Here is an 18495-nt window from a genome sequence, read left to right on the forward strand (position 1 = left end):
ATCCAGAGGTACACCTCCAATTGACTCAAATGATGTCAATTAACCTATCAGAAGCTTCTAAAGCCATGAAATCATTTTCTGTAATTTTCCAAGCTGTTTAAAAAGGCACAGTGAACTTAGTGTATGTAAACTTCTGACCCACTGGAATTGTGATACAGTGAATTATAAGTGAAATAATCTGTCTAAACAATTGTTGGAAAAATTACTTGTGTCATGCACAAAGTAGTTGTCCTAACCAACTTGCCAAAACTCTAGTTTGTTAACAAGAAATTTGTGGAGTGGTTGAAAAACAAGATTTAATGACTAAGTGTATGCACCTAAGTGTACGTAAACTTCCGACTTCAACTGTACATCGGCCCACCTGGATATGACTGGATTGGGAGGAAGGATGTCTCTTTGAATACTGAAAAAAGGCAAGGCCACACATCTTTCTCGCCCATCTTATAAGGAGTTGACTATATTCAAGGCCCTTGAATAACACCCTGGTCCAGACTATGAAGACACGGCCACTCATCTGTCTCACCTGTCTGTTCCTCTCATCGGTGATCCGTTGGATCTGAATCTTTTTCCTCCCCATGCTTCCTGGTGGTTGGTTGGGGTCAGTCAATCAGGGTCAAGGGTCAGAGGTGCCTCCTCTCAGACAAGGAGAGAGGGATTGTAGCCTATTAGCTCTTTCTAGAGTATGGGCAGACTCATAAACACCACGTGCAGTCGCGCGCACACACACACTCCTCTGCCCAGGTCTAGGGTGACAGGGCAGAGGGTCTGCCGTTGGTAGAGCTGGTTGAGAGTTGCCCTCAGTTCATTGTTCGCTCAGGTCAAAGGTCACCAGTTTCTCGACCGTTGCTGTGGTGAGGACGATGTCACTCCTTGAAGGGAGAGAGAGAGAGAGAGAGAGAGAGAGAGAGAGAGAGTTACGTCTACATTCCTCATATACACACAGCCATTATACTGTGTTTTCATAGAAAAGACTGTTGTTGACTATGTGACCAGAATGCAGCAGAATCTGTCATCTACGCTACACTGTGAGGGGAAAAAAGCTAACCAAGCTATTAATGTATTAATTGGATTTATTCAGCAAAGAAGATTTGCTCTGAACACTGCAACTTTACTGTGAACATATCCGTAAGTACTGTGGACAGAGTTATGCGAGGGAAAAACATGTTTTTGTTCAAAACGTGTGGCTCAAGGACAATAGCCCAGGTAACACTGTCTGACCTGTCTGAGTACACACACCCCTTCACACCGAGCCAACAGCTATTATGCTTCTCCATGAGACAGTGTAAACACACACACACACACACCCCGCAGCTCAATGACAGAAAGGCTCCGACGTCACCCTGCTATTGTCATTCCTCCCTGGTCAGATGTGATCCCACAACCCCACACTGAGGAAAGGCATGCTAACCGCCACTGGCGCTTCCAACCGATTAGCGAAAGCCCTCACCTATTCATAGAGGCTAGTCTATGACAACAACAGGGTGTCGTGCTAAGAGCTAGCTGCCCAGGAGGGGGAATTCCCATGTACAAGGACATCAGAGGGAGAGACGGAAGGATTACAACAGGCATCTAAAAATACCGGTGTTCACATAAGACACATTTCTCCCCTGACGTTGAGGGAGGGGGGTTGTACTTCAAGGTGAGCGTGTTAAAGGAGAAGTATGTGGCTAGGGCTAGCATGTAGCATATTAGCGTGTAGCATGATGTTTCATAGGCTGAAGTTAGATGACAAGATAAGAAGCAACATGGGCAATTTCGTTCTTTGGAGTCAACTCAAGCCTTGTTCCTTGGGGCGTTAAGCAATATCACAGCGGTAGTGAACACATTCACAGATCCAGAACATTCTGCAGTGATTTCAGAGTTGGATACTGTACATGGGACTGAATGACTAATAGATATCAGAAGCGCCTTTATACGCCTAGTGAATTTACACGTGCCCGGAATTAGCCATACCCTCGAACATCAGCCACTTCCTGACAAAGCCATTGGTCCTATTTTTTAACCATAGTCCACACAATATGCTGTCTAACTCAGCAGGGTTTCACTTCTGTTCAGCATACATTTTCATGAAGAGGCCACAAAAATGAATTATATCATATCCTCATATTGCATCCTGCATACACAAGTGGTCACCAGGATCAATGTAGAGGTAAATTGCACTATAACAAAATGACAAAAAGGAAACCAGGTAAATTTGTGCAGACCATAGTAACCCCTGCCTCAGTCAGAACCCACCTGTGTCCTTCAGTACATACGTGTCTGTGGCACCCACCTTCATATTCACAAGTTCACATGCTGGAGCAGCTGTTAGCACACTTTCTGTTCAGACTGAACCAGGTTTTCATCTAGGATTTTGCCTGTGCTTAGCTCTGTTTTGTTTTCTTATTTTATCCTAAAAATGAAAAAAAAAATAACTCAGTAGTCCTTGCCGATGACAAGCATGCCCATAACATGATGCAGCCACCACCATGCTTTTTTTTATTTTACCTTTATTTAACTAGGCAAGTCAGTTAAGAACAAATTCTTATTTTCAATGACGGCCTAGGAACAGTGGGGCAGAACGACAGATTTGTACCTTGTCAGCTCGGGGATTTGAACTTGCAACCTTCTGGTTACTAGTCCAACGCTCTAACCACTAGGCATGACTGTAAGTCGCTTTGGATAAAAGCGTCTGCTAAATGGCATATATTATTATTATTATTATTATTATTATTATTACCCTGCCGCTTGAATATATGAAGAGTGGTACGCAGACGTGTTTGCCCTAAACATAACGCTTGCTATTCAGGACATCAAGTTAATTTCGTCGCAGTTTTACTTTTGTGCCTTGTTGCAAACAGGATGCATGTTTTGGAATATTTCTCTTATTTTCTAGGTAATTTAGGTTAGTATTGTGGAGTAACTTCAAAGTTGAAGCATCCTCAGTTTTTTCCTATCACTGATTTAATGTCACCACTGGCCTCGTGGTCCCTGTATTGATACACCATCCAAAGAGTAATTCAATAACTTCACCATGCTCAAAAAGGTTATTCAATGTCTGCTTTTTAAATGTTTTACCCATCTACCAATAGGTGCCCTTCTTTGCAAGGCATTGGAAAACCTCTCTGGCTTTGTGGTTGAATCGGTGTTTGCCATCTTCCTTTTAAAAATAGAGAGCTCATTTATTTTCAGCACTTTTATTTCCAAAACTTGGTTTCTCATTGCTCGCGCTTGTCCCTCTGTAGCAGACATACGGTAAGCAAAATATGTTTGGAAGATCAAATCGCATTTCGGCACCAAATGATCGTGATAATATCGTATTGTGAGGTCCCTGGCAATTCCCAGCCCCACATTAGCAGAGAGCCCACTCTGAAAATGTATTTGTTCCAAACAACGTCTTAAAAATTAACTAAATCAAAAATGGTAGTTCTGAGTTATGAATATTTATGTTGAATAAATGAATGTGAACATGTTTATTTCAGAACCAAGACGTACTCCATATTTCAGAGCACACTATAAAAAGGAGTATAATGACACCAAGATGTTGTCTGGATCTTAGATCAGGGTCTTACAGGGACAATGTATAGGTCTAAAAAGGGCCTAAAATGGCCACTTTCATCATGATAAATAAAAATGTGTGATACAAATGTAAAAAGCATGTCAAACATTCTTCCTCCTAATGAAGTTTCCATGTTAGAATTGCCAGAACAATCTTGATACCTAAAAATATTTGAGCTTGGAAATCGCACAATCCGGCTCGCAAATGATTGCCATTTCAAGAGTTCATGCAAAAGTTCCATGAGTAAGCAATACAGGCACACAGCCTTAAGTTGTAAACACAACAAATTAACGGCGAATTAAACATGACCTAATTCGCCCAAACCGCATATCAGAAATGACAAAGCCACCAAAGCTCTCCATTACAATAGCACGACTGAAAACAAACGTAAATCGTATGTTTATATGATGACAAGTACCATTTAAGACCGTGTTAGAGCAGGGCTTTGCCTATGTAGACTGACATCACTGGCCATGACAGGAACTCCAAGACCACCCAAGGGTTCATTCCCTGTGATCATTTCCATTATCAAACAACATTATATATGCGTCAAGAGTGCTTAATCTGGATAGAACCCTATGGCACAATGACACTGCATGCAAGTGACTGTCTATATTTGTCAAGAAAATAGTACCGGTACATAAGCTATCACCATATTCATGGTAATCCAGGACATTACGACTCGCTTTCTACCCCCTCCTGAAAATGAGATCAGTCCTTGATTCCAATGTCTTTTCACTCACTATTCTAGATTTGTAATATTTTCTTCCAGGAAAGAAATGAATGAATTTAGCCTCTGAACTTGGCCCCTTTCTCTAAAGAACAATTGTAAACAGCAGCTGGAGAGGTCAGTGATTACATTGTGGATGTGCCAAACCACAAATCTACTATAGGAGAAAATCCAAATAATATTTTTTTATTTTAAAGAGTTATCTACAAAAGTTTGGAACCCAAATTCCCTCACACGGAAAAATTCTCTATCCAATTGTCCAAAATCAAGACCGTGCCAAATTGTAGCTGGTTGAGAGAAAATAAATTATATGCCTGCGCTATAGGTAGGGTTGCACATTTGGGGACTATTCAGAGGGGGAAACATTCCATGGGAATTAGGGAATAAATGCAAATTAATACCATTTAAAATATAGATGTTTTTTTTTTGCATTTGATACATTTACCATTTCTTATGGAGACAGAACTATAAACCTTTTACCTTATCATAAGTAGACATAATTGCAAATGATTCAAATCTTCCTAATATATATTATATATATATATATATATATATATATTTACAAATGTAACATTAAATGAGTTCACTCTTCACATTGGATGATTTCACTGACCAGCAAAAGAAAATATTGAATTATCCATCGCATCTCCCCAAAACTTTATCAACATACATCTGTAAAATTATAGTTTCTAGACTAAAGCTTTAGTTGTCTTCCCTCAGGCTTCCATGTCTTCTCCCTTCACCTCCTCAATGTCCACCTCTTGAACATCAGACTCTGAAGCATCATCTTTACTGTCACTTTCCAACCTTGAGGATGGCTCGTTGTCAGGTTCAAAAAGTCTCTAATTTGCCCGGATGGCCATCAATTTTTCAACCCTTGTATTGGTCAGCCTGTTGCGTACTTTGGTGTGTGTGTTCCCAAACAAGGACCAGTTGCGCTCTGAGGCGGCTGATGTTGGTGGGATTTGGAGGATGATGGAGGCAACAGGGGAAAGAGACTCTGATCCACAAAGTCCCTTCCACCAGGTGGCTGATGAGATATGTTGGCACGGCTGCCATATTGCATCTCCATCCCAAAGCCCTTGCTTGGAAGTGTACTTCGCCAGACTGCGAACAACCTTGCCTTCATCCAAGCCAAGGTGGCGAGACACGGTAGTGATGACACCATAGGCCTTGTTGATCTCTGCACCAGACAGGATGCGCTTGCAAGCATACCAGGGTAGAACATGTACTCTGAGGCGTGTATGGGCTTTAGGCAGCTGTCTTCAAGCTTTTTGTTGTATTTCAGAACTGCAGTTTCCTCTGCTTGGAGCAACAGTGAAATGGGCAGGGCAGTATAGATTTCTTCTCTTACATCTGCAAGCATAGTGAACATCAGACAGAATGACATTGTCTCCCTCAATCTGTGCAATGGCTATTGCTATAGGTTTCAGGAGTTTCAGGCTGCTTACCACTCTCTCCCAAAATACATCATCCAGGAGGATCCTCTTGATGGGGCTGTCCATATCGGCAGACTGATATGGCCATTTCTTGGAGAGACTCCTTCCCTTCCAGGAGACTGTCATACATGATGACAACACTACCCCAACGGGTGTTGCTGGACAGCTTCAATGTGGTGCTCTATTTCTTCTCGCTTTGCTTGGTGAGGTAGATTGCAGCTATAACTTGATGACCCTTCACATACCTAAACATTTCCTTGGCTCTTGTAGAGTGTATCCATTGTTTTCAGTGCCACGACATCCTTCAGGAGCAGATTCAATGCATGAGCAGCACAGCCAATGGGTGTGATGTGAGGGTAGGACTCCTCCACTTTAGCCCAAGCAGCCTTCATGTTCGCAGCATTGTCTGTCACCAGTGCAAAATACAGTCTGTGGTCCAAGGTCATTGATGACTGCCTTCAGCTCATCTGCAATGTAGAGACCGGTGTGTGCTCTTGTAGAATACTGGTTGAGGGGTGGAGATGATGTAGTTAATTATTCCTTGCCCACGAACATTCGACCACCCATCAGAGATGATTGCAATACAGTCTGCTTTCTCGATAATTTGCTTGACCTTCAGTTGAACTCTGTATCTAGCAAATTAGTAGATAAAGCATATCTGGATGGTGGGGTGTATTCTGGACGAAGAACATTCAGAAATCTCTTCCAATACACATTGCATGTGAGCATCAGAGGTGAACCAGTTGCATACACAGCTCGCGCAAGACATTAATCAGCATTTCTTTGACTACCTTCCTCCATTGAGTCAAAAAACATCTGACCTCGAATAGAAGTTGAGGGACTTTTGTCAGGGGTTGCTTGTTGTGAGCGCTGAGGGAACTTTATGCACTTGGCCAGATTATTCTGCATCTTTGTTGCATTCTTCACATATGATTTGGCACAGTATTTCCAAAAGTACACAGCTTTTCCTTCTACATTAGCTGCAGTGACATGTCTCCACACAAGATTTTGCCCATGGCATTTTCCTGTAAAGATCAGGGGGACAAAATGGTTCAATAAAAACCGAATACAATTCCATGTACAGATAAATAGTTAAGCAGTTAGATTAGACAACTCCTTAGTAAGATACATGTTTTAAAATGAAACATGTATGCAGACAGGTGAAATAACACTCCTCACTTAGGATCAAGCAAGCTAAAAACCCACATGGTTGCAAAAACTAACTAGCAGAAATGTTTACAAGTTAGAAATTATTTTACCACACTTTGCTGTAGGCTACTAATTACTAGTTAACAAAAAGTTGTCGTATGAAATATATTCACCCCACCCAGTATTGTCATCAAAACTTACCAGAAAGTATGTAGTCCTTGGCTCAGACAGTGTAGTAGTGTCGGCTCAAAAGGATCTCATTACTGTGCAAGATCTTGAGAATCAGCTGTACATGTGATGGAAGAATGCACTGTGCATGCAGAGGGTTGGGGATAGTTTAACCAAAATATGCCACAAGACCTAGAATTGCCTTGTGTATTCCACCAAAAAGGTTCACCGTTATAAGCTAACTTTTCTGATGTAAGCATATAGAGCTTATAATTTCCCAAAATTCCCAGGCTTAACTTCCCATGGAAAATTCCCAGAAATGTACAGGAAACTTTTCAACCCTAGCTATAGGACTGCTTTAAAAAACACAAAAAAAACACAAAAAAAATTTGGTCCACTAATACAGAACTAGTTAGTTCCAGTGTAAATTGTGAATATTTTTTTTCTTCTTCCCCCAACCACTTTTTGCAGCACCGTCAGCACCCAGACTCTCCCGCAGCACCCAGACTCTCCCGCAGTGAACGGCAACCTAACAATTTCTTGACTTTGCTGACACATTTGATTAGCCATAGAATGAGCTACAATAAGGATTGTGGCCAGCCCTGTTCTCCCCGTGCGGCACGCGGCATGGCTACCCCCTCTCATTACTGTAATTGACATGTCCATCCTCCCTCTTCCTCCCCCCGAAGGCGCTGATGGCTCAATTAGGAGCTGGCTGGAGGACTGATTAGATGCCAAGATAATGAGGCTGTCGCTTGACTCACACCGAGCCAGAGCAGAACCAGCTCACTCTGTCAGTGACATTATAGGAACCCCAAAGAGCTAAAGGAGAGACGTAGCTTTCAACTAAAGCCCAGACTCAGACACTTTGGACAGGCTCAGGCAGGCTGGTCTGAAATAGACTGCTCCGAGTTGCTGAGACCTTACAGAGACCGCCTCATTATCTGTCGAGGGCAGACCTTCCGTCACCTTGGTTCAATCGACCTGCCTGGATGTCTCCTTGAAACGTCAACTGGGTGCTTTCGCACCCTGTGAAAATGTCCTCTGATTAAAGAGAGAGTGTGCAATCAAGCCAGGCTAGGCATCTGTCGGTTCTGGAGTGGTGTACAGTAATTAGTGGCAGTGACCTTTTAGCAGATTACACATTGGTCAATGAAATGTGGGCAAAGTCCTAGACTGAAGGCCAGGGCCATCATGCCTTGAAAAGGAGGAAGGCGGGGGTGGGGCTTATAATACTCATCGGTTATCTGACTCCAGCTGATGGAGGAGGGATTCCTCAATGTTTCACAACGGAGGATAGGTTGAGTAAATCTCAGTTCTGTCATTTTTTCTTGAGTCTCGGTTCAGTGGTTTGCAAAGAATTCGCTGGGTTCCATGCAGAGAGCTGCAGAGAGCTGCAGAGGACTGATGGTTACTATTCTTAGATGCAGTTAACCCCTTCTTGATCACTCAGACTTATCCCACCTAGGCCTGTTGGTTTTTCCTCTGTAACCTCTCCTCATATTCATTTCATGGTGGCCCTCTTGAAATCTCGGGCATTTTCCTGGTCAGCTCCCGCTCCTTTGACCTTTTCTATTGATGGAGGTGATCTCCTCATGCGGCAGAAATCCCACATGGAGTCTCTTTACAATGAATCACCATTTGAGTCCGGTCACATTGGCTTTACATGGCAAACTCTTGCTGAGGAAAGAGCGTTCACAGGTCCTGTCAAACTGACACGTTGCAGCCAGGTTTACTGCTACTAAGAGCAGTCAGGTCTAACACAAGCTGAAGATGGCAAACCGTGACAGGTGTGAGTTCCTGGTGTGTCAACGAGTGACCAGAAGAGTGCATGGTGAACATTGTTACACAGGGATTTGTCTAACATTGAAATCCATGGGCGGGTCCAAACAGTGCACATTTTATAACTTTTCGGGATGGAAAAACCTTGTGTAAACGACTAAACCAGATATAAAGTAAGTAGAAAAGTTAATGACCCTATATATAAAAATATATATATAACAAACTAGTAAATCACCCAAATAAAAGCTACAGTCATGGAAAATGTTTAATGTATTTAACAGTGTTCTTTTGTTCAAACAGAACACGATCAGCCATGGCAAAATGCATAGAAATGCAGAAAAATATTTTATACTGCAAAATGTCCTCTTAGCTCCATGGTAGAATATGTAGAATCACAGGAAGTGCTTTAAACAAAATGGCAACATGTGTAGAATCTACCTTCTTAACGATACAAGAACCAACCAAGTTGAGAGGTGTAGCATCCGTTGTTCCCAGCAGCTTTCCCCAAAATACTCATCTTCTTCCTGATGCATAAAGACGAATATCCTCAAAGCCTCTGTACCTCCAGTTCAACCAGACAAATTAAAGAAGAGGAACTGTTTTACTACTGTGGCCAACTTTAAAAATGCAAACAAGCCAGGCCAGCCAGCCTTTATCTCAAATCAGTAGTGGAACTTGTGGGAGCTACTGTTCCTGCTCCTGTTGTATATGTGGTGAACAGAAATACAAATGTTTCCAGAGGAAATCAACATTTTGACCAACATGTTTAAAATAAATTTGCCCAAAAAAAGTTAATTGATATAGGTTGGTGGGGAGGTGTTTAACAGGCGTAAAAACACAATGAACAAAAATATAAATGCAACATTTTTTAAATTGTTGCAGAGTAGTTTATATAAGGTAAATCAGGCGATTGAAATTAATTCATTCAGCTCTCATCTATGGATTTCACATGCCTGGGAATAAAGATATACATTTTTTGGTCACAGATACTTTTTTTTTTTTAAGGTAAGGGCGTGGATCAGAAAACCTGTCAGTATCTGGTGTGACCACCATTTGCCTCATGCAGCGTGACATCTCCTTTGCATAGAGTTGATCAGGCTGTTGATTGTGGCATGTTGTCCCACTCCTCTTCAATGTCTGTGCGAAGTTGCTGGATATTAGCGGAAACTGGAACACGGCGTCATACTCGTTGATCCAGAGCATCCTAAACATGCTCAATGGGTAACATGTCTGGAGAGTATGCAGGCCATGAATGAACTGGAACATTTTCAGGTTCCAGGAATTGTCTACAGATCCTTGCGACATCGGGCCGTGCATTATCATGCTGAAACATGCGGTGAATAAATGGCACAATAATGGGCCTCAGGATCTCGTCACGATATCTTGGTACATTCAAATTGCCATTGATAAAATGCATGCGTGTTAGTTGTCCATAGCTTATGGTTGCCCATACCATAACCCCACCATGGGGCACTCTTCACAACGTTGACATCAGCAAACTGCTCGCCAACACAACACCATACGCACTGCCTGCCATCTGCCCAGTACAGTTGAAACTGGGATTCATCCATGAAGAGCACACTTCTCCAGCATGCCAGTGGTGAGCCTTTGACCACTGAAGTCAGTTACAACACCAAACTGCAGTCAGGTCAAGACCCTGTTGAGGACGACGAGCACGCAGATGAGCTTTCCCTGAGATGGTTTCTGACCATTTGTGCAGAAATTCTTCGATTGTGCAAACCCACAGTTTCCTCAGTTGTCCAGGTGGCTCATCTCAGACGATCCTGCAGGTGAAGAAGCCATATTTGGAGGTCATGGGCTGGCATGGTTACACGTGGTCTGCAGTTGTGAGGCCGGTTGAACGTACTGCCAATTTCTCTAAAACGACGTTGGAGGCGGCTTATGGTAGAGAAATGAACATTAAATTCTCTGGCAAAAGCTATGGTAGACATTCCTGCAGTCAGCATGCACACTCCCTCAAAACCTGAGACATCAGTGGCATTGTGCTGTGACAAAACTGCACATTTTAGAGTTGCCTTTAATTATCCCCAGTACAAGGTGCACCTTTGTAAACAGCATGGTCATTAATCAGCTTCTTGATATGCCACATCTGTCAAGTGGATTGATTATCTTGGCAAAGGAGAAATGCTCACTAACAGGGATATAAACCAATTTCAGAGAAATAAGCTTCTTCTTTTTTCAGCTCATGAAACATGGGACCAACACTGTACATGTTGCGTTTATATTTTTGTTAAGTATAATTGACTAGTGAAATGGCTGTCTGTGACAGCATGTTCTCTAATCGGCTTGGGCGGTATACCTTACATCAGGGTATTTGGAAATAGCCACGGGATGGTTTTACAATACCATAACTACTACTTTTCATGTTTTTCTATACATTTTAATATTTGCAGCTACTTTTTAAGTAACCATAAATCCCAGTCAACTTGTTCAATGCATTTGTAAATGTCACAACAGGAGAAACCGGAAGGTGATTTCAGCTGTACATTGACAGGGGTTGCGTTTTATATTGAAAGTCAGTGATTTTTTGCTTCAATAGAGTGATAAGGGACGTGCAACTCTAATTTTTCCTACACAGAAAATACATTAGTACAACACATTTGGCAGAAAATAGCTTGTTTTCATCAGATGACAGAAGTCCAACGCTATTTGGCTGGCAGCCACACAAGGGAGCTTACAATGAAAAAGAAAGGTATTTTTTGCAAAAACGATGCATGGCCAACAAATGTCTAATGTTCAGGCCCATCATAGAAAGAATGTAGCCAGCTACATTTCCTAATGTTTTGCTTTAAGTTAATCTTGAATTTTTACCAATAGATACCCATCCGTCAAGAGTAGTGTCTGCTGAACACCCGTTCGTGAATTCTCAGAGTTTAGAGGAGCAACTGAAGCACACACTTAATCTTATGCCAAGCAGAAATGTTAATAAGAAGCATTTTACATCTGCGTTTACAAAAAAACAGCAAGAATATTTTTTTCCTGCGTGAAAAATTTTGCATAATGCATTAACACTGGGCATGGGAGATATACCATACATTGCATTCAGGAGGTATTCAGACCCCTTGACTTATTCTACATTGTTAGTCTTATTCTACAAAAGGCATTAAATATACAAATTCAGTCTACACACACACACACACACACACACACACACACACACACAACCCTATAATGACCAAGTAAAAACAAATTATACATTTTTGTAAATGTATTAAAAATAAAAACAGAAATAACTTATTTACATAAGTATTCAGACCCTTTGCTACGATACTCAAAATTGAGCTCAGGTGCATCCTGTTTCCATTGATCATCCTTGATATGGTTCTACAACTTGATTGGAGTCCACCTGTGGTAAATTCAATTGATTGGACATGATTTGGAGAGGCACACACCTGTCTATATAAAGGTCCCACAGTTGACAGTGGAAGTCGGAGCAAAAACCAAGCCATGAGGTCAAAATAATTGTCCGTAGAGCGCCAAGACAGGATTGTGTCGAGGCACATATCTGGGGAAGGGTACGAAAACGTTTCTGCAGCATTGAAGGTCTCCAGAAATACAGTGGTCTCCATCATTCTTAAAATAAAGACATTTGAAACCAACAAGACTCTTCCTAAAGCTGGCCACCCATCCAAACTAAGCAATCAGGGGAGAAGGGCCTTGGTCAGGGAGGTGACCAAGAACCCGATGGTCACTGACAGAGCTTCAGAGTTCCTCTGTGGAGATGGGAGAACCTTCCAGAAGGACAACCATCTCTGCAGCACTCCACCGATCAGGCCTTTATGGTAGAGTGGCCAGATGGAAGCCACTCCTCAGTAAATGGCACAACAGCCAGCATGGAGTTAGCCAAAAGAAACCTAAAGGACTCTCAGACCATGAGTAAAAAATATTCTCTGGTCTGATGAAACTAAGATTGAACTCTTTGGCCTGAATGCCAAGTCTGGAAGAAACCTGGCACCTTCCCTACAATGAAGCATGGTGGTCACAGCATCATGCTGTGGCGATGTTTTTCAGTGTCAGGGACTAGGAGACTAGTCAGGATCGAGGGAAGGATGAATGGAGAAAAGAACAGAGAGATCCTTGATGAAAACCTGCTCCAGAGCGCTCAGGACCTCAGACTAGGGTGAAGGTTCACCTTCCAACAGGACAATGACCCTAAGCACACAACCAAAGCAGGAGAGGCTTCGTGACAAGTCTCAATGTCCTCGAGTGGCCCAGCTAGAACTCAGACTTAAACCTGATCGAACATCTCTGGAAAACTTAAATAACTGTACAGCAACGTTTCCCATCCAACCTGGCAGAGCTTGAGGATCTACATAGAAGAATGCAAGAAACTAACCAAATACAGATGTGACAAGGTTGTAGTGTCATACCCAAGAAGACTCAAGGCTGTAATTGCTGCCAAAGGTGCTTAAACATAGAGCTGAGGAAAAGGTCTGAATAATTATGTAAATGTGATTTGTTTTTACAAAATTTGCAAAAATTTCAACAACAAAAAACTATTTTTGCTTTGTCATTATGGTGTATTGTGTGTAGATTAAGGGGGGGGGAACAATTTATTAATTTTAGAATAATCCTGTAACGTAATAAAATGTGGAAAAAGTCCAGGGTTCTGAATACTTTCCGAATGAACTGTATATACCATATACTGGGGTATTTGGAAAAAGCAATGGGATGGATTCTCAATACCGTTTAACTATTTTTTTGTAGATTTTTTTCAAAAGTAACTACAAAAAGAAAAAATGTACAAGTAAATACCTGCAGTCAACTTGTGCAATACGTTAGGAGATAAAGAACACTGCGTTCTTCATTTCACCCGGTCACAATTTTTCATTATCAAGCTTACCAGTAGTCCCCAGTCACGCAGTGTTCGTTTACAAGCACACAACGACGAGAGACCGGAGCCTTGTGAGTCACCCACTGTTTGAAGCATGCGCCAGGTGATCTAATTACAGTATGGAATTCACAACTAAATGTTTGCCAGATAGATATCTTAGAACTCCTAAGTTAATTGTATAAAATGTGCTAAATGCTCTGCAGTCTCGTCTGATCTCGACAGCTAAGCAGGGTCAGTTGGGTTTGAAAACTGCGCCCCTTGTGTGCAGTGATAGTATTACTGAATACCTCGGTATGCCAGTCTGGATACCACCCAAGCCTAGTTAAGAAGACCCCTAACTTAATTTGCTAAGTGGCTGAATTAATAAGATGACAACGCATCATATTGTGTTAGCTTTTTGTCGTGTTTTGTTCATTTGCACAATGTCTCTCATTCACATTTGCTTGTAAATGTCCAAACTCACCAAAAATTACATTCGATAGTTCTACCTACCTGTTTAACTTCATGAGCTGGATTGCCCGTATTTGCAATTTGTTTATTTTCCTTTGGGCTCGTTAGCATATTTAGCTAGCAAACGACATGGAAATTCTCTATTACTTGTGCAATTCTTTGGGGGGCATTCTGGTACACCCAATAGGCTTTTTTTGCGGGTTATTTGGCACCCCTTTGTGTACTAAGCCGGTAATACCGTAAATACTGGGGTTAGAGAAGTACAGTAGGGGTGCCAGGGCATTCATACTTCTTGTGCATCGCTGAGCAGCGCAGAACTGTTGTGAAGGAAATTGTCAAGTAAGTAAGTTTGTGTTTATACAGGACCTCCCACCCTCACCTACCGTCAACCAATCATGTCAATGCAGAGCTATACGGAGCCCTCAGAATTGTTACAAAATTTGAGAGGCGTGCAGCAAGGAGAGCCAATTGGCCACTGCAACGGAGGTTCCACAATTGTATCACACCATCCTTCCCGCGCCTATTCCCGCATATTTTTTGATCAAGCATAAATTGTCTCTTAGAATGGCTTGTGACGATGTTTTCAGAAGGTTGGAAGTTCATTGGTTTCTGATAACAGCTTGAATGTGTACTCCATTGTTATATATAAGTCTGGGTGATGTTTTGTGTAACAAACTGTGCCATACTGTAAGTAAGGCTTACTATCACTTGGGTTATACAAGTACATTTTCAAACATTGATAAAATGACTATCGGAGTCTACATGATTGTGTCCTTCAGACTGGCCCCAAAGCACAAGGCTGTGTCTGGCCTACTTCTACCCGAGCAGCAGCATTAGAATCAGACTAAGAACCGGATCCCTTGGGACCCTCCACACAACATAGCTGCCAATTTCCAGGTCACATGACATTAAAATGATTAACGTTCCACTACGAATCTAATTCAAGGCCCGGAATCTAATATTAATGTCTGCTGATGCATCAAGAGGTTATGCATAAGCTAAAGGATAAGTACAGTATTTAGGTGGACTAACAGCTAGGGAATCCATACCCTCTGTTCTATGGCACTGCTCACTTGGCTACAGAGATCTGAGCAAATGGTCCACATGAGAAAACATCTGTTATATCTGAACAGTGGTCAAGGCCTTCAAAATACTTTGAGAGACCATAAGAAGCTTCATACAATAGGTTTCCCATTCAAAATGTAATAGGATTTATTAAAGGTATACCAATCTAAATATGTAGCATCACAGATTAGTTGTGTGTTTTAATAATCACATGCAAAGCCAGTACATCAAGGTGCAATAATTACATGAGAGAGAGAGATTTGAGAGGTATAATGATTTTAAAATGCAGAGAGAGATTTGAAGTATAGTGATTATAAAACGCAAATATATATAAAAAAAAAAAGGTTTGAACGTTTTATCAGCGTGCTCTGACATCTGTTTTTGCCTTTGATAGCTAGCCTACCTGAGTATTTCGTCACTAACAGCTACATTGAAGATGAAAATCCAGGGGATATATATCGTCTACTGTGTGCAGCCTGAAGTGTAGCCTATTATTTTCAATTAAAAGTAATTGTCTAAAAAAAAAATGGTAATAGCAAGCCAGACTACTGTAGGCACAGACTGACAGACAGGTCAAAGACAGACAGACATTCTGATGGCACTTTGAAGCCAACTGGGAACACCGGGGGGCGAGGTCAAATCATGACGTCAGTGATCTTCAGGTCGGAAAGTTAATGTTCTAGAAAGATGCCAGAGTTGTCAACTTGCAATTCCAAGTTGGAGCACCGTTCAAAACGATTTTCCCAGTCGGAGCTCGTTTTTCCCCGTTTTCATAAAAGCACTGAAGTCGGAGAACCCGAGTTCCAAGTTATTTTGAACGTGGCAAGAGACTGACAGTCAGACAACAAATCCGCTGTGACAGCTCGCGCTAGCTCTATTGTTTTTGTAGAGGCCCGGTTGTCAACATGCGCGCACCTCCACCGTTATAAACCGAGAGCTTTCACGGTTTACACCATAATGGAGGGTTCATATGTCGTCTAGCGAAGGTGCTCTTTTAGGCCATTTCACAATCTCTGGCGAAGCCAACCGACAGCCATTAGTCTACCTTGCTTGCCAGCCTCAACTCTTACGAAAAAATACAACCCAACCAAGTGCCATGACTGCGATTACTGAGGTCACCAATTATATTAATACATTTTTTAAAACAATTTCGGGGTGAATAATGTTGTCAATACAAATCAGCCTATTAGGCTACCCTCTTGTCTAGAACGGTTTGATTAAAACAATACAAGCACTCTTGTTCTTACGAGGGGAAAAAACGAAAACGCAGGAAGCAAATGTATAATTCCACTTACCCTGAAATATTACATCCACAATCGTGTGAAAAGCTAGAGGATTGGTTTAAAATATAGGTATAATGAAAATACGATGCGCTATAATCATGATCGAAGTCTCAATTTAAATAAATCCACTCTCCCCTTCTCCGTAAAATGTAACTATTCCGTTCAGCCAAACGATACAATGTACCTAGTGCACAACGTACGTCATTGACACCGTTTATGAGTGACTTGTAAGAAGCCAATAGAAAGCTGACACTCCAGCATCAAAGCCAATCACAGTATAAATTACTGTAAATAGGAAGAGCATGAAGGAGACGGGATGACGGCCATGTTCTACAAGGGTTTTTGTATCCCTCCGCTTCGGTATTTACCTTTTGCATGATTTTGCATGTGGGTAAAATGTCACTGTGTGTATAGTCGAATGGCCTACCTCCTCGGGTTCATGTAGAAGACCCGTTAGCTGTTTTACAAATATGTGGTTTACAGTTAGGACATGTGTATACATACAGAATGTTGGGAGAATCTCAATTGTATACTCAACATGTCCTCTCTCCTTCTCAAAACCCATTGGATGAGAAAGACAGAGGTCCCTCCCCTCTAATCTTCTCCTCCAATGAATTTTGAAAAGGAGGCAGGAGAGAGGACTCAAGGATGATGCCATTGAGATCCTCCCCTAGTCTTTGAGTTGACAGCAAAAGAAAGTGGATGTGTGGACACTGTAAGAAACAAAAAGCTCTATGAAGTCTCCTCGATGATCAGAAGAGGGTGCCACTTCAACAGTATAGGCATGTGTAGGCCTATTATTTAGGCAGCAGGTAGTGTGTTCTAATTATCTTGATTAACCAATTGCTTTCACCTCCTAAATCGATTGTTATTGCACAGAACATAATTTCCAAAGACCTTGTGTAAAGGACAATGGTTGATTGCTTAGTGAGTAGCCTACCTTCCCCCTTATTGAACTCAGGACCTACAGTATGGGTGTGTTCAAGCGGGTCACTTTTGTCAAGTCATCACCACCTTTCAAAATGTGTTGCATTCTGGGGATAAAAATTGTCTGACTTGTGAGTACATGTCAACTGAATGAACATTACAACAACCATGTGATCAAAGGTCATGAAGATTCTCAGTTGCATAATCCTTGCGTCCTCTCTCTTTGCCTCCTTAAAACCCATTGGATGAGAAAGCCAGAGGTCCCGCCCCTCTGACCTTCTCCTCCAATGGGTTTTAAGAAGGAGGAGAGGAGCGAGGTCATGAGGAGTATGCAATTGGGAATCTCCCAACATTTCTGCAGTTGCTCTTCACAACCTTAATCCTGCAGTATTTCTCAGTCTCAAACGTGTTTTAGGCCTAACAACACCCATGCCAATATATCCTCCAAACACTGGCTTCTCGAGCATCTCACAATGTAGGTGATAGCTGCAGTAAGTAAATAGGCATTTTAACATCATAGATTTCGCTGGTGGTAATTTGTGGAAAAGACACAGGCTGGAATGTGCTTTTAACCAATCAGCAATCAGGATTAGACCCACCGGTTGTATAAAGTCTGCATTAGGGTGTTTTTGTTTGACCCATGCAAACTGGCCAAAGACATGACTGAAACAGGAACTAATTTGCCTGGATGTATGTGTACCGTGGATATACATATAGCCTACAAATAAGTGTGATATTTGTGGCTCTCTCACTGTCAATTGATTGTAGGCTCCAATGTACACACATGATTTCAGGGATTGTGAGTGTATGATATGAGTGTAGGAGATGTTTATTTCGGCATTATAAAGAAAACGTTTTACAAACATGGCAACTCTGCCATGTTGATTTGAGCCTTGCTGTTGAAAAAAAAACACATTTGTGTCCGACTTTCAGCTGTCGCAGATGCACCACCCCCGAATTAACTCATGGACTTTCATCTACTACACTCTGTTCCTTTAAAAGTTCAATTCACACACTATGGAGACTGACCGTACCGAGCACAGTGTTGCAATGTTGTTTTCCGTCACAAAAGGGGCGGCTCCTTGTAATATTCGACATACTTTTGTACA

General features: G+C 41.7%; 1 protein-coding gene across 5 annotated transcripts in view; it reads right to left on the reverse strand.

Moving 5' to 3' along the window:
* LOC118398096 (myocyte-specific enhancer factor 2D homolog) overlaps nt 1–16656 on the reverse strand; it is a 32430-nt gene extending 15774 nt beyond the window's left edge. For 3 of the 5 annotated variants that reach the window (XM_035793119.2, XM_035793118.2, XM_035793116.2), the window contains exons 1-2: nt 16472–16656; nt 524–869 (exon numbers count right to left, since the gene is read on the reverse strand). In XM_035793119.2, coding sequence (XP_035649012.1) covers nt 524–577 — 54 coding nt within the window. In that variant the 5' untranslated portion in view covers nt 578–869; nt 16472–16656. The remainder of the gene's footprint in view (nt 1–523; nt 870–16471) is intronic. The other 2 variants (XM_035793120.2, XM_035793117.2) reach the window with 1 other exon arrangement.
* Nucleotides 16657–18495: the final 1839 nt, after the last annotated feature.

Source organism: Oncorhynchus keta, chromosome 19 (assembly GCF_023373465.1).
Source record: "Oncorhynchus keta strain PuntledgeMale-10-30-2019 chromosome 19, Oket_V2, whole genome shotgun sequence".
NCBI lineage: Eukaryota > Metazoa > Chordata > Actinopteri > Salmoniformes > Salmonidae > Oncorhynchus > Oncorhynchus keta.